Source organism: Pseudoliparis swirei, chromosome 4 (assembly GCF_029220125.1).
Source record: "Pseudoliparis swirei isolate HS2019 ecotype Mariana Trench chromosome 4, NWPU_hadal_v1, whole genome shotgun sequence".
Taxonomy (NCBI): domain Eukaryota; kingdom Metazoa; phylum Chordata; class Actinopteri; order Perciformes; family Liparidae; genus Pseudoliparis; species Pseudoliparis swirei.
In genome coordinates, this window is record NC_079391.1 from 18,599,757 (window position 1) to 18,613,467 (window position 13,711).

Sequence of the window (13,711 nt, forward strand, 5' to 3'; positions counted from 1 at the left end):
GCAAATATTTGAATTTTATTTTAAGCAAATCCGTAACTTTCTTGAAAAAATTACACTGCAGTCTTGTTAGTGGTGACCTCATCTAGGGCCATGATTATTTTCATGAGATATTACTCTTCAGATTTTGAATGAATTCAATTTAAAGTTAGCGAAAAATAAATATTATTAATATTATGGCAATATTTGAATTTTATTTTAAGCAAATCCATAACTTTCTTGAAAAGAATTACACTGCAGTCTTGTTAATGTTGACCTCATCTAGGCCCATGCTTATTTTCATGAGATATTACTGTGCGGATTTGGAATAAATTCAATTTAAAATTAGCACAACAAAAATATTATTAATATTATGCCAATATTTGGATTTTATTTTAAGCAAATCCGTAAATTTCTTGAATAAAATGACACTGTAGTCTTGTTATTGGTGAACTCAGCTAGGCCCCTGATTATTTTAATGAGATATTACTGTGTGGATTTTGAATGAATTCAATTTAAAGTTAGCAAATAATAAATATTATTAATATTATGCCAATATTTGAATTTTATTTAAAGCAAATCCTTAAATTTCTTGAAAGGAATTACACTACAGTCTTTTTAGTGGTGACCTCTGCTAGGCCCAGGATTATTTTCATGAGATATCACTGTGCGGATTGGGAGAAAATTCAATTTAAAGTTAGCGAAAAATAAATATTATTAATATTATGCCAATATTTTAATTTTATTTAAAGCAAATCCCTAACTTTCTTGAAAGAAATTACACTGAAGTCTTGTTATTGGTGACCTCTGCTACGCCCAAGATTATTTTCATGAGATATTACTCTACAGACTTTCAGGAAATTCAAGTTCAAGTCAGCTAAATCTATCGCTGCAGTGTAACCCTCTGCATGAATCCAGTACACAGACAGCGGAGTGGGGCTCAATCTGGCTACTGTACGCACCAAGTCTGCACGGAGAAGGTATAAACACGCGCTGTGACGCACCGCTGCGGGACGCACCGCGGGAAGGAGCGCCGCTCTCCGTCGCTAACGAAAGGGGAACCCCGTCCCTGCCAGCACACGAGACAAATAACGAGACACGAGCCGTATACCAACCGTTTGAACCGGGTGTTTTGATGGGAGATTCCTCACTTTCCATCGGATGCAAGCCGCCATATTCGCTGCAGCTCCGCGCATGTCCACCACGCAGTGCTGTAATTCATATTTTACCACTGGAGGTTGAACACTAAATACATAAATAAAAGAAATCGGACTGAGGAGTGGGAAATCAATAATTAGTCGTTTCATTGAGACGGATATTGTTTAATGTTGGGTTGGGATAATAAACGGTATGGGGTTTGGAAACGAAAGCAGAAACACCGACTGTGTTGTTTCCGGTTGTGTTTGCTGAGATTGACTCGGGAGATATTCAACTGAGACACGTGGAAGGCAGATTGATAGGACGTGGCTGCTAATGAAGAACACAAATGTTCCCTAAATCCTAAATCTGTAAGCTTTTACGTTGTATCTCTGACATTATGTTTTTATTCTGTCCATTTTAACATTGTTCTCCCTTATTTTATTTGCTTTATCTGTAGATTGTATTTGTAATCTTATGTTTTTAGGTTTGTTCTTAACATCAGCAACATTGGGACTACAGATGAAAAATAGCCTCTTGGCTAACTCTGGCACATTTACTGCAAAGTTTTTATCAATGTGCACTGTCCCTTATTAAATAAACCATTATAAAAATTAAAAATAAAAATAAAATGGAAAAAGGCCCAATATTACCATTTGTTGATTGAGTACAGATTAAGACAACGAGTGCTGGATTCATGGTTTATTAATGCAAACAATAAGTAATGAAAGAAGTATCCGTTCTTTATACTTTTATAAGTATATAGGCTATTAAATGATTCTGTTCCATAAATCCTTCAATTCTCTTTGAGTTAAGTACACCAGTATGATTAGTAATTGGTACTTACAATTATTCAGTATACTAATTATTTATTACTTCATAGATTATGAATATTCATACATTTCAAATGTATTTGGGCATATTTACAATCTCTCATGACTTTCTATTTAAGCAAAGTACCGTTAGCCATTTTTTTTATCATTTTAGCATCATATGAAAACTTGCCTTTTATGCAAACTTTGACTCATTTGTATTATTTGGTTTTGCAACAGTTGACCTTATGTTAAAGTGACTGTGGAGTGACGAGTTAAAATGACACTTTATTTCTGACGACAGCACAGTAATCAGTAAATGTCCCATCATAGGCCACTCGGGAAACCTTAGGTGTATCTTTATTGCTGTCTACATTTAAAATGTCCCCTTATCTGATCTATTTTAGAGCAAATGATAATTAGTTTGTGATCGATTCTAAAAGCTCAGTCAAAATATAAGCCATATATATAGCATGTGTATAGCTCCCTCTCAACCAGCATGACAAAGCTCTAATGCACCAGTCATAACATCATTTCATAACAGTATAGGGGCAGTATGTATAATGAGAAGGCTTTTGAAAAAGAACATAATAATGTAGTTGGATTAGATGTATTTATATGACACATGGCCTTAATTACTTCTAATGAGGTATTTATGGTCCTCCATCTCTGACTGTTGGCCAAGAGAGGAGGAGGAAGAAGAAGAAGAAGAAGAAGAAGAAGAAGAAGAAGAAGAAGAAGAAGAAGAAGAAGAAGAAGAAGTCAAGTTTGGGAGTCAAGTGAATTCGCACTGATTTCGCCAATTAGTGCGGTCATGGAGGGGGGAGGGGGGGGTGTAGGTGGCAGAGAGCGAAGACGAGCTGCAGGGAGATTTTGAATCATGACACACCATGGACTGATGCAGTAGCAATGTCAGGGGAAGACCGTGTGAAATATGTGCTCGTAAAGCAGAGAACACGATCTTCTGATGTGACACACGGTGAGCAGGATGTTTTCACGCCAAAGTTGTATTTTTTCACAGCTCCTGGATGATAACCGACTGCTGGAACGCGCGTCTATTGGCTGTACGCAGCGTCGCTCAGAGGAATGACGATTTATTTCTCTTTTTTTGTTGCTGCTGCTGCTGCTGCTATAACCAGCTGATACTGAGGCTATACGGAGCCTCTGAAGAACTGTTGACGGTACATGGAGACCCCGTCATCGGGGCTATGCTTGCGGATTTGGTCTCGTCTCCATCCAGGGATTGAGTGAGTACATTTGATTGTGTCACGACGCACAGGCCCCGGGGCTCTCTCTCTTTTTCCATCCTCTCACTGTCGCTCCACATGATGTTTCTTCGCCTTCCCACATCATCTTTTCCATGGGCATGATGCGGTGTGCCGCACAGATCGAGCAGGCTCACCTCACACAGGCGACACATCACACCTGCAGGTAAAACGGGGTTTTGTTGATGGACGGGCTGCCATGGACTGTTTTTTTGTTTTATTTATGCGTGCTTACCATGACGTCTACTTATGGCTGTATGGGTGAACGCTGTTTGCTGGTCATCTTGTGCAACACTGTCGTGAACATGGTCCGTGTTATGGTGTCTGCACTGGTCGCTGTGTAGGCTGAGAAACGCGTGGACAGCGACGGAATGGTGGTGCGCTTCCCAACGCAGCGATGAGAGAGACGCAGTTTCGATGCAGAGAGAGCAGCATTACTATCCTTTCCTTGCCCTCCCTCTCTATCTCTCTCTCTCTCTCTCTCAACACACGCACACACACACAGTTCTAACATACACGCTCACGCACCAGCCTATTAAAATCACTCTCCCGAACTCACACATTCCCGTTCTTTCTCTTTGCATGCGAGACACCAACAGGCGTGTGTTTTAAGAAGAGGCTCCAGTCGGTTCTGTCAGTGTTCTCTGGACTTCCCTGATGTATCCACCTTATGTCCATGTACCAGCTGTCTGCCTGATGGCTGCAAGAAGGAGCAGCATCTTATCGATAAACCATATCCCATTTTCTCGGAACATTTTTCCTCAAGCGCATGCAGGCAATGATGCATCGACTGCTCAAGGTGCAGGGTCTCTTCAGTCGAGATACAATATGGATCTAATCACTCCCCAGTGTCAGCTCCATATCTCTGAAATGACCATGGCCTTGGCATCCACCTTATCACTTCCCCGGGAAAGACTTCGCTGTGCACACTGCATAGGAAAACGCCCCCACAGGCACATGAGCCAAATTGACATTAAAGTGTTTTTGTACTGCTGAATAAATCAAGTGTTAAACAAACCAAGTTGGACTGATACTGTGAGAAGCGTTGATGGTTTCAGTCCAACAGCGTTCGCATAACAATAGAGGTATTTGATAATCGTGGTCAGTTTCTGGATGTGTGACAGGAGAAGATGATTGTGTTATAAAAGTGTTTTTAAAATGATTTTCCTCTTCAAACAAAACACGTTGTCATTAAGTGCGTATACATGGAGAACATGCTCTTGGTAGATGGGGAAAATGGGGCTACATTTGACCACAGAGGAATAATCTGAGTCGTGAGACTGTTTAAACATCGCACATTGCAATCCAGTTCAGCATCTTGAATGTGGCAGCAACAGGGAGCTGTGGGTAATTTCTTAACAATAACAAAGTGCTGCTGAGGTGGATGAGAATGTCCTTAGCTTTCCAGGTATTGCAGTGTTGGAGAAGATTATGACCTGATGACGGCGGGTTCAAAGTCAGGGGATCACTGAAGTCAAAGGAACATGAATTTGTGAACCAAAATTCATGGCAGTCCATCCAATAGTTGTTGCCATGTTAACAGCTCTGTGAGGCTGTGGTTGCTTTCAGCTAAATGCATCAACATGCAAACATGCTCTCAGGACCAACATCCAATTTGTCGAGGGAACCATTTTGACGTTAACTTTCAGGGGTCGGCCTACACAACATATGTTATTCAATTCAATTCAATTCAGTTTATTTGTATAGCCCAATTTCACAAATTACAAATTTGTCTCGGAGTGCTTTACAATCTGTACACATAGACATCCCTGCCCCAAAACCTCACATCGGACCAGGAAAAACTCCCAAATAACCCTTCAGGGGGAAAAAAAGGGAAGAAACCTGGAGGAGAGCAACAGAGGAGGATCCCTCTCCTAGGATGGACAGATGCAATAGATGTAATGTGTACAGAAGGACAGATTATCCCTGCAGCACTCTGTTAGCACACAACACAAAGTGCAGTTGAGGCTGACAGGGGATTGACATTTATCTTGAGGGAAACATGAAAGTCTGTACCAAATGTCATAGCAATCCATCCAGTAGTTGCTGCAATTTGTCTCTAATAACTAATCAACAACCTGCTGGTTGGGCATAAGAAAAAGGGAGATCATCACCCAAACCAATGAGATTCATTCTCTAAGAAAAAGGAATGTTTGTACCAAAAATGTTGCCAAGCCATCTCGGAGATGTTGAGATACTTTACTGATAAGTGAAATTATTTGATGGCACATAGAGCAAACATCCACCCTCTTAGAACCATGGATATCTGTACAAAATTGTGTGGCAATCCAGTCAAAAGGATGCAGAGATATTTCAGTCTGGATCAAAGTGTGGTCCAATGGACTGGCAGCAAAACCAGTAAGTTAGACCGAAGCAAAGCAGAGTTTAATAGTGCTGCATCCACCTCAGACTGTCACAATTGCAGCATCCTCCAAATTGGATGTGTGGCTGATGGAATGGAGTGTGTGTGTGTGTGTGTGTGTGTGTTAGTCATGCTTAAGTCATCCATGATTTAAATGTGTCCTCAAGGAAAAACTGCCTTTCTATACATGCACATTGCCCTAGTTAGCCACCATCTGTGCCAGGATTACCACCAGCGTGCCACTGCCTGTGCAATTGGACCTTGGAGTGACCCTCTGATGGCATGTTTGAAAATCTTGCTTCTCTTCTCTTTCTGTGTGTGTCTCTGGTCCTGCAGGTATGAGCGTGTGGAGGTTTGGATGTAAGCGCGAGACGGACTGCCTCAAGACTTGGAATAAAAGGAGTTCGGAGACAACTCAGCTCCATAAATAAAAGAAAACTGACATTAAAAAAGTGCGCAGGGCCGGAAGAGAGCTGTAGAGTGAGGGAGAGAGAAGCAGAGGAGGTTGTGAAGATGGAGTATGGTCAGACTCCGTTTCTTCTGGACTCTGCAGTTCCCTCCGTCAGCCGCCGGTCGAAGCAGGAGTCTCCTCGCTAAAACCCCCCCGAGCAGCTCATTTTACCTGCTGGAGGAGCCCCCACCCTCGGTGATGTGATGAATAAGTTTGAAGTCCTTGGCATTGTGGGAGAAGGTGGGTGTTTCTCTTATTCCACAGGCTTTTACTGCATGAGGCCAACAACTCTGATCCTGGTGATCAGATGAGGTCATACTGTGTGTTTTCTCAGGCGTTTGGGGTCCATGGTGCACTTTGTATTGTGCAGCTGAAACCTGCACATCAAAGCTGGCAGATGTTTTTCAGAGAGAAGCATGTAATCCTTTAAGACTGTCTTCACGAAGAAAACGATAGCATTAGTCATTTGTTTACCAGATTCTCAAATAGTTTCCAGGGCCTTAATTTACCTCGACTGCTGAGAGAACCAGGCCTTTATCTGACAGCTTCATATTATTATTATGTCTTCAACATTGATTTATATCTTAGACATCTCAGATTTAGTTCAAAAGCCTTCCTGGTTTCTTTGTTAATTTGCTGTTGGTGCAAACCCCATTGTTACCAGTTTGTTGTTAAAGTGTACGTTCTCACATAACTCATTTGATCAGTGCAATAACATTCATGTCACGCTCACCCCTCTGCTGCTCTGAGTGTCTCGGCTTTCACGGAAAATACTGTTTTTATTCCTTAATCATTTCCAGTTGTTTATGTTGTCTTCCAGCAAGATTAAGTTACCATCGATGTAATGTCTCATAGCCCTAACTATCTCAACAGTGCCACACATTATCAGTCTGTTAAAGAGTGCTGAAGGAATATATCCAAAAAACAGTAAATTAGCATTTTTGCACTTCCGTCAACGTTTTCTTGAATGGATTTTGGTTTAAAAAGAAAAGGCGGTCGCCAACAAGTGGCTAGATGAGACTACAATACTCATGCGGCCGTGGTGTAGTTTGTATAAAATCACAAAGGTGGTGTTCATTGACGTACGTTTATATTAAAGTATGATAACTGTTTGTTTGCCACAAAGCTTATTTCCTGAAAAAAATCCGATGGAAAACTTTACTTGGGCTTTTTGGTCTACGAAAACATGTCATCCCTGCAACACTCTATAGGGAAGGATATGGCTTGTTTTTATATCTTTAAAACAATCACAATGGTCTTGGATAGAATAGGTGAGTTCACTGCAACTAAACCACAGTGAAAGAACAGAAGAGGAGAAACAACTTGAGTTAATTACTGGATCAAGCGTGTTTAAAAATAAATAAAAAGAGTTTGACATGACCCTGGATGTAGTAGAACATTCAGAGACACACATTTGTTTTTTATTAGGATGATAGAAGAATTGTATCTCATTCTCTGGATATATTTAGAATTTTCTTTAAGCCATCGACAAGTTCAAAAACCATATTATATATATATATATATATATATATATATATATATACATATACATGTGTGTGTGTGTGTACATATATATTTTCTAACCAGAATTACATTTCCTCATAGGGAAACGTGACTATGCATCATTTGCGCTTCTGTGAGTGTTTGCAGGAGAATCAACTCTTGACAGCGTTGATGGCCGGTCATAAAATAAAATAAATGAGGATAATATTCGAGCTAAAGTCTAGCTGCACACACACACACACACACACACACACACACCACACACATACACATACAGTCCTTCACACACATCATACCGAGCAGGAATGATTTCTTTCAGCCTGCAGCCTCATCTGCAGCTCATTTCAGTAGTTTGGACTGACATGCATCTCTGGCGTCACTCTAAATTGAAAGGATAGAGTAGCCGAGTGTTTATTGTTCTGTTGATAATTATCACTAACTGTGATCTACATTGGTGCTTGTCAAAGTGCATAAATCAAAGGTTCACGCGAACTGCAAATAAATGATGAGACATTTGCCCAAGCAGCAACATTTGTCTTGTTTTCTTTATCTTTGTTATTATTTTGAACGTTTTCGCAACTCAACAAAGATAATGGATAATTTAACTGTACTTTATATTTCTGTTATTGCTGTTAACGGTTGTTTCTGGAGGTTCTCACCTGCTGCACTGTTTTGTATGAACATGCTGGTTTGAGGTGTACGAAAAGCAAAACGTTGAAACATTATTGATCGTTTGTGTCTTCCTCTCTATTTCTCTGTCCAGGAGCGTATGGAGTGGTGCTTAAGTGCAGGCACAAGGTAAGACAGCCTTTCTCCTTTCTGTTCATTTGTAAACAATATTTTCATGGTTTGCATCATTGTGATATGAAGTCAATGTTTTTCAATAATGAAATCAGATGATGAAGAATAAAATGTAAATATTAAAATCTAATATATTAGTTATCTTCCTCTACTCCTACTTCTCATACACTGGGACACACTAAAATGCTATTGTATCTTCCTCTACTTGCAGGGATTATGAAGCATAGGCAATATTCAAATTCTCAAATTGTTTTTTTCCAAACTTAACTTAAGGGACAATTGTTAATAATAATGATGAATTCAAAGAAATTAGAGTCAAAGTCAGCAAACATGCTCAGACAGTTACACAGATATCTAATGTTAGTTAATATTACCCACACAGCTGGTCACTTGTTCATGAAGTGTAAATGAAAACAAACTAACACACAATTCTCTCAAATGTTTTAGAATGGAACCATGTTGCCTTTTCATACAAATCACGGTCGTACTGGGTTCCTTGTGTGATCCCTCTACATGATAAAGTTATTAAATGTCATCAACGACTTTTCCATTTTTGGTGTCGAATCCAAAAAGCTCCCTCACATATAATTTCTCAGATGGTCTGGTGTCAGGAGTATTTGTTAAAACGTAGGTTAAAGAGAACTACAGACCGTCTTGCGATGGGATCACACCGGCTGTGAATCCAAATCAGGCCAGATCTGTAAAGAGGGAAGGCCAATGTCCCCTTCCCCACTTCCTTGACCCCTACTTCAAGTGCCTTTCCTCGTATCACACCCATCTTCTAACTTGGCCTTCATTCTGATCTTCGTTGTTAGAAATAAAAGCCAACATGCAGGTGCTAAAAACATGTGTTAACCCCTTATAGACCCCATGTTAAAATGCCAAACTGTTCGGTAGGTGAATGCTTATATAACTCCCCGTTTACATTATATTGAGGCTTAAAGTTCGGCAAAATTGAGGGTGTGGCCACTTTGAGTGGCAGGTGTGTTCCATGCCTGGTTGTTGTTCCTGTCTCTTCAGCTGCGTCACTCAGCCCGACTGACAATCCACCTATTTGCCCATTTTTGTCGTCATGAAAAAAGATAGCGACGTGTTCCACACAGCCTCTGGGTGATGTCACGGAGAGCACCTTCATATTTGACACAGTCAAACTATGAATGTACACAACAAGTGCCATTATTACAATGACATTGCTACACAGATGCATTGTGAAACGTTGTCAATGCTGTGTGATGAAGAGAGAAGGGACAGTCTGTTTAGTAAGCTACACAACGTATGTGAGTGAACAAACTTAGAAAACCAAATCTCAGAGGCTAAAAACAATATTGTCAACCTTGTTGTGAATGAATCACCAAACGGATGTCCTGGCCTGATCGGATAGTAACTGAGTTAATGACAGATTATGGCAACGATAGTTATCGCCCGCATTTAATTCAATTCAATTCAATTCAGTTTATTTGTATAGCCCAATTTCACAAATTACAAATTTGTCTCGGAGTGCTTTACAATCTGTACACATAGACATCCCTGCCCCAAAACCTCACATCGGATCAGGAAAAACTCCCAAATAACCGTTCAGGGGGAAAAAAAGGGAAGAAACCTGCAGGAGAGCAACAGAGGAGGATCCCTCTCCAGGATGGACAGATGCAATAGATGTAATGTGTACAGAAGGACAGATTTAGAGTTTAAATACATTCAATGAATGTGACAGAGTGTATGAATAGTTCATAGTAGGCATATTCCACGATGGAGACCTCCACGATCCATCAGGCAGATGGCGGTAGAGAGGAGGAGTGGGCGGAGTCTCAACAGTGGGCGGAGTCTCAACAGGACAGTGGCGTAGTCAGGAGCAGGAATTCCACGACCCAGACCTCGATGATCCATCAGGCAGATAGGATCTATGCCGTCTCATAGGGTCCGATGACCCCATGAGACGTGAAGTCAAAAGGACTCCGGGGAGAAAGCAGAGTTAGTAACATGTGATTGAGAGATGAAAATTCATCCCTAAGGAGAGAAAAAAGAGGAGATAGGTGCTCAGTGCATCCTAAAACGTCCCCCGGCAGCTATAAGCCTATAGCAGCATATCAAGGGGCTGGACCAGGGCAAACCTGATTCAGCCCTAACTATAAGCTCTGTCAAAGAGGAAAGTCTTAAGTCTACTCTTAAATGAGGTGACTGTGTCTGCCTCCCGGACTGAAGGTGGAAGCTGGTTCCATAGAAGAGGAGCTTGATAACTAAAGGCACTGGCTCCCATTCTACTACTTTATTTATTTAAGGCCTGGTTAATAAAGTAATGTTAAGTTTAATCTGAATGAAAGAAGCAGTTACTGTACATTCACAACATGGCATACCATTGCTGTACGACACATCATATTAAATATGTATGCGTCTATATTCTAGTTTGTTTTTTTCTTCTCATTATATATTGTGAATGTACCAGATAATATTCTATGCTGAAACAAAACCATAACCATCAGCATAACAGCCATTATTCTCATCTCATCAAGCCCGAGGCACTATTTTTTATAATGACATCAGCTTGAGAAGTTAGTTGATACTGTCACCTTGACCAACATTCATAACTGTTACAAAAGTTAATTTAGTTTTAAAAAACACTTCTATGCAGGAAGGTGTTTTGGAAAGGCTGCCTCATAGAAGTGTCATACTGTAGTTGCTACCAAGGGCTGAGGTTTAGTTTCAACATTTAAATCAATTGAGCAAATAACACATTCTAGTTTGTTATTGTGTTTTCCATAGTTATGATAATATAACACAAATAATGGTTTTGTTTGTATTATTGAATTTGCATCTTTAGAAAAATAACCATTGAGTTGTGTCTTTTTATTATACTATTAAATGTAACTGTAAATATATATATATAATATATATATATATAATATATATATTTATAATTATAAATTAAAATGTTATTTCATCACCCTGCAGCCCTCACTGCTGCTGCTCGTGAGGCTCATCGCTCAGAGCTCACGGTAATATTTGAAGGCCACTCAGATTGTGCATCAACATTTTTACCAACTCAGACGTCAGCTCATGTGGATTGTGGTGGCTGAATAGTACGAGATCAGAGTTACTTGAGTAAAAATCAACCAGAAACTATCAAAGCGGCTTCTTATTCTACAAATAGCCCGCACTTTACTTCTTAATATGTTTTATGCCAATATACTTGGAATAGATTTCTCACGGGTGGAAATATTTTCACTCCCCTCCACCGGATCCCACTGAGCCGCATTGAGCTGCATGAATCAAAAACGTTCTCAGTGACGGTTTATGTGCACCATGTCCTGCATTGACTGCATAGAAGTACATGATTCGGGTCTAATTTGCTATCATTCCTTCTGTCAGCACATTTATGGACATAATATATTTGTGAAAAACACCTCACTCCACACAGAGACCGAGAGAGGACTACTGTGGGAGGAGTGACAGAGTCAACGAGAGAGGAGAAAGGCACTTCTTAAATGTTTAATGACGGTCATACCCAAAATGTGCTTCTTGGAGAAAAGAGTAAATGTGTTTTTTTATTTTGGGCTATCGTTGTTGTTCCCATGCCCTCAATTCTTAGTGGAAATTAATAACGTGTATAGAGTGAAGTTCCAAAGATGTGCTCAATAGCAAACACACAATTATGACAGATGAACTAAACTGGGCTTATTCATTATGTAGTACTGGGAGTGCTGGGAGTGCTTGGTGTTTGCCCTGTGGTCCTTTATGCCATTTGTGAATGTGTCTTTTATTTTAGGCGCTGCACTTGACCAAGTTTTCTCCACGCTGTTCGCTTCATGAAAATTTCAAATGAGCCATACATTTTATACATTGAGTGAAACTCTAAATATGCAAATGATTGTGTTAAGCAGAACATGATGGTGGGATCGGAAATAACAAACCCCGACAGAGGCGGATAAGAGAGGAACTCTAGAATACAATCCTCAGTGGTGGGACGAGTTAAAATGCAAGCTATTGTGATTGTATCTGAAATGTGTTGTCACATTCCACTCGTCTTCCGAAGATGAAGATGCCCGTTTCAGTGTGTGTGTGTGTGTGTGTGTGCGGATTAAGGACTTTGTTTGAAGTAAAAGTCTGTATTTGTGAGACAAACATTCTCTGTATCAGCATGAGTTTAGAAAGGAACAAATGCAAGTAAAAATGACTTGGCTTGCTGATTGTTATTTGTATGCGACAACCATCTTCGCTTTGCTTTAGATGAGCGAGAGCGGGAGAGACAGAAGCTTCTAGTTATTGATTATGACTTCTGTGTCATATCGCGCAATACCATGTGGAAAATGAAAGCAACGATTCTGAGATAAAGAACCAAAAGTAGGACAACTCAATCATTAAAGATATGACAAGCTTTGTGTACAATGTGGCTCAACCTCATTATGTGTTCAAGCTCGGGCTAAAGCCAATAACAGGAATTCATAATGTTTCTGTCTCAATCTCATTTGGATTTTACTGGAGTGTGAATTTGGTTGCCGGTGAATCTCCATTTCATAAAGATGTAGATGCAAGCTGTCAAAGTGTGGTTACGTTAAATCCTTTCTGTTGCCCTAACTCCCGAAGAGGTGACATGATTCCCTATAATATTACAGTTGTAGGGGCTTCATTTGCACAACTCAGACCATGGCAATAAAAGTTTTTTAGCTTTGCTGCGTGAGAGCAGTTATTTTTACTTTTACTCAGCTGGAAGCAGGGCAAAAAGTGCTTGTGTGTTTGTGTGTGTTTTTGTGTGTGTGTGTGTGTTATGGAGAGGAGGAGGTGCAGAGGAAGGTACTGAATACGGAGACTAAGCTGACGGTAAATGGGTCACCCTGTGAGGAGTCGACGACCGACCTGCGTGAGGGAATCGTGGCACCGGGGCTGAAACCCAACCAGTTTACTCAGAAGAGACTAACTGCACTACCAAGAAAAGAAATGCATTATGAATGTGTGTGCCATTATAAATGATGTATACTCTACACTACAGTACAGTAGCGTCTGATGGGAACATTTAATTAGCCGAGCCAACGTGTGCTGGCGTTTGTGCAATGTCCTGCCACTTTATGGAAGTGTTGTATTAGCGTATGTGGGTGTGGGTATGTGGAGGCTTAAGTGTTATCTTGAATTTGTGTGTCGGGAGCGACAATAGCTCAACCTACACGCTATAGCCAGCGTTTCCCGGTGCCGACACATTAACGCCGGGCTGTAATGTAGTGATGCTATTCAATCCCTGGTGCTTGATCATCACTGACTCTTTGATGACTGAGTAATTGTGGAAACGGTTGGTCAAATAAAAATATGGGTTTTAAAGTTAAAATATTTGTTAGCAGAACCTGAGCTCGAGTTCTTTTTGATTGCCATAGGTTTAAAAAAAAAAATCTAGTCAGTAATATAAATAACTTAGTTTAAA

At 40.2% G+C, this 13,711-nt stretch overlaps 1 protein-coding gene across 1 annotated transcript in view; it reads left to right on the forward strand.

Annotated features, from left to right (window-relative positions):
• The first annotated feature begins 3,099 nt into the window (after positions 1-3,099).
• cdkl5 (cyclin dependent kinase like 5) overlaps positions 3,100-13,711 on the forward strand; it is a 31,272-nt gene continuing 20,660 nt past the window's right edge. Inside the window, exons 1-3 of the mRNA XM_056412755.1 lie at positions 3,100-3,172; positions 5,889-6,243; positions 8,270-8,304. Of these exons, the coding sequence (XP_056268730.1) occupies positions 6,207-6,243; positions 8,270-8,304 (72 nt within the window). The 5' untranslated portion in view covers positions 3,100-3,172; positions 5,889-6,206. The remainder of the gene's footprint in view (positions 3,173-5,888; positions 6,244-8,269; positions 8,305-13,711) is intronic.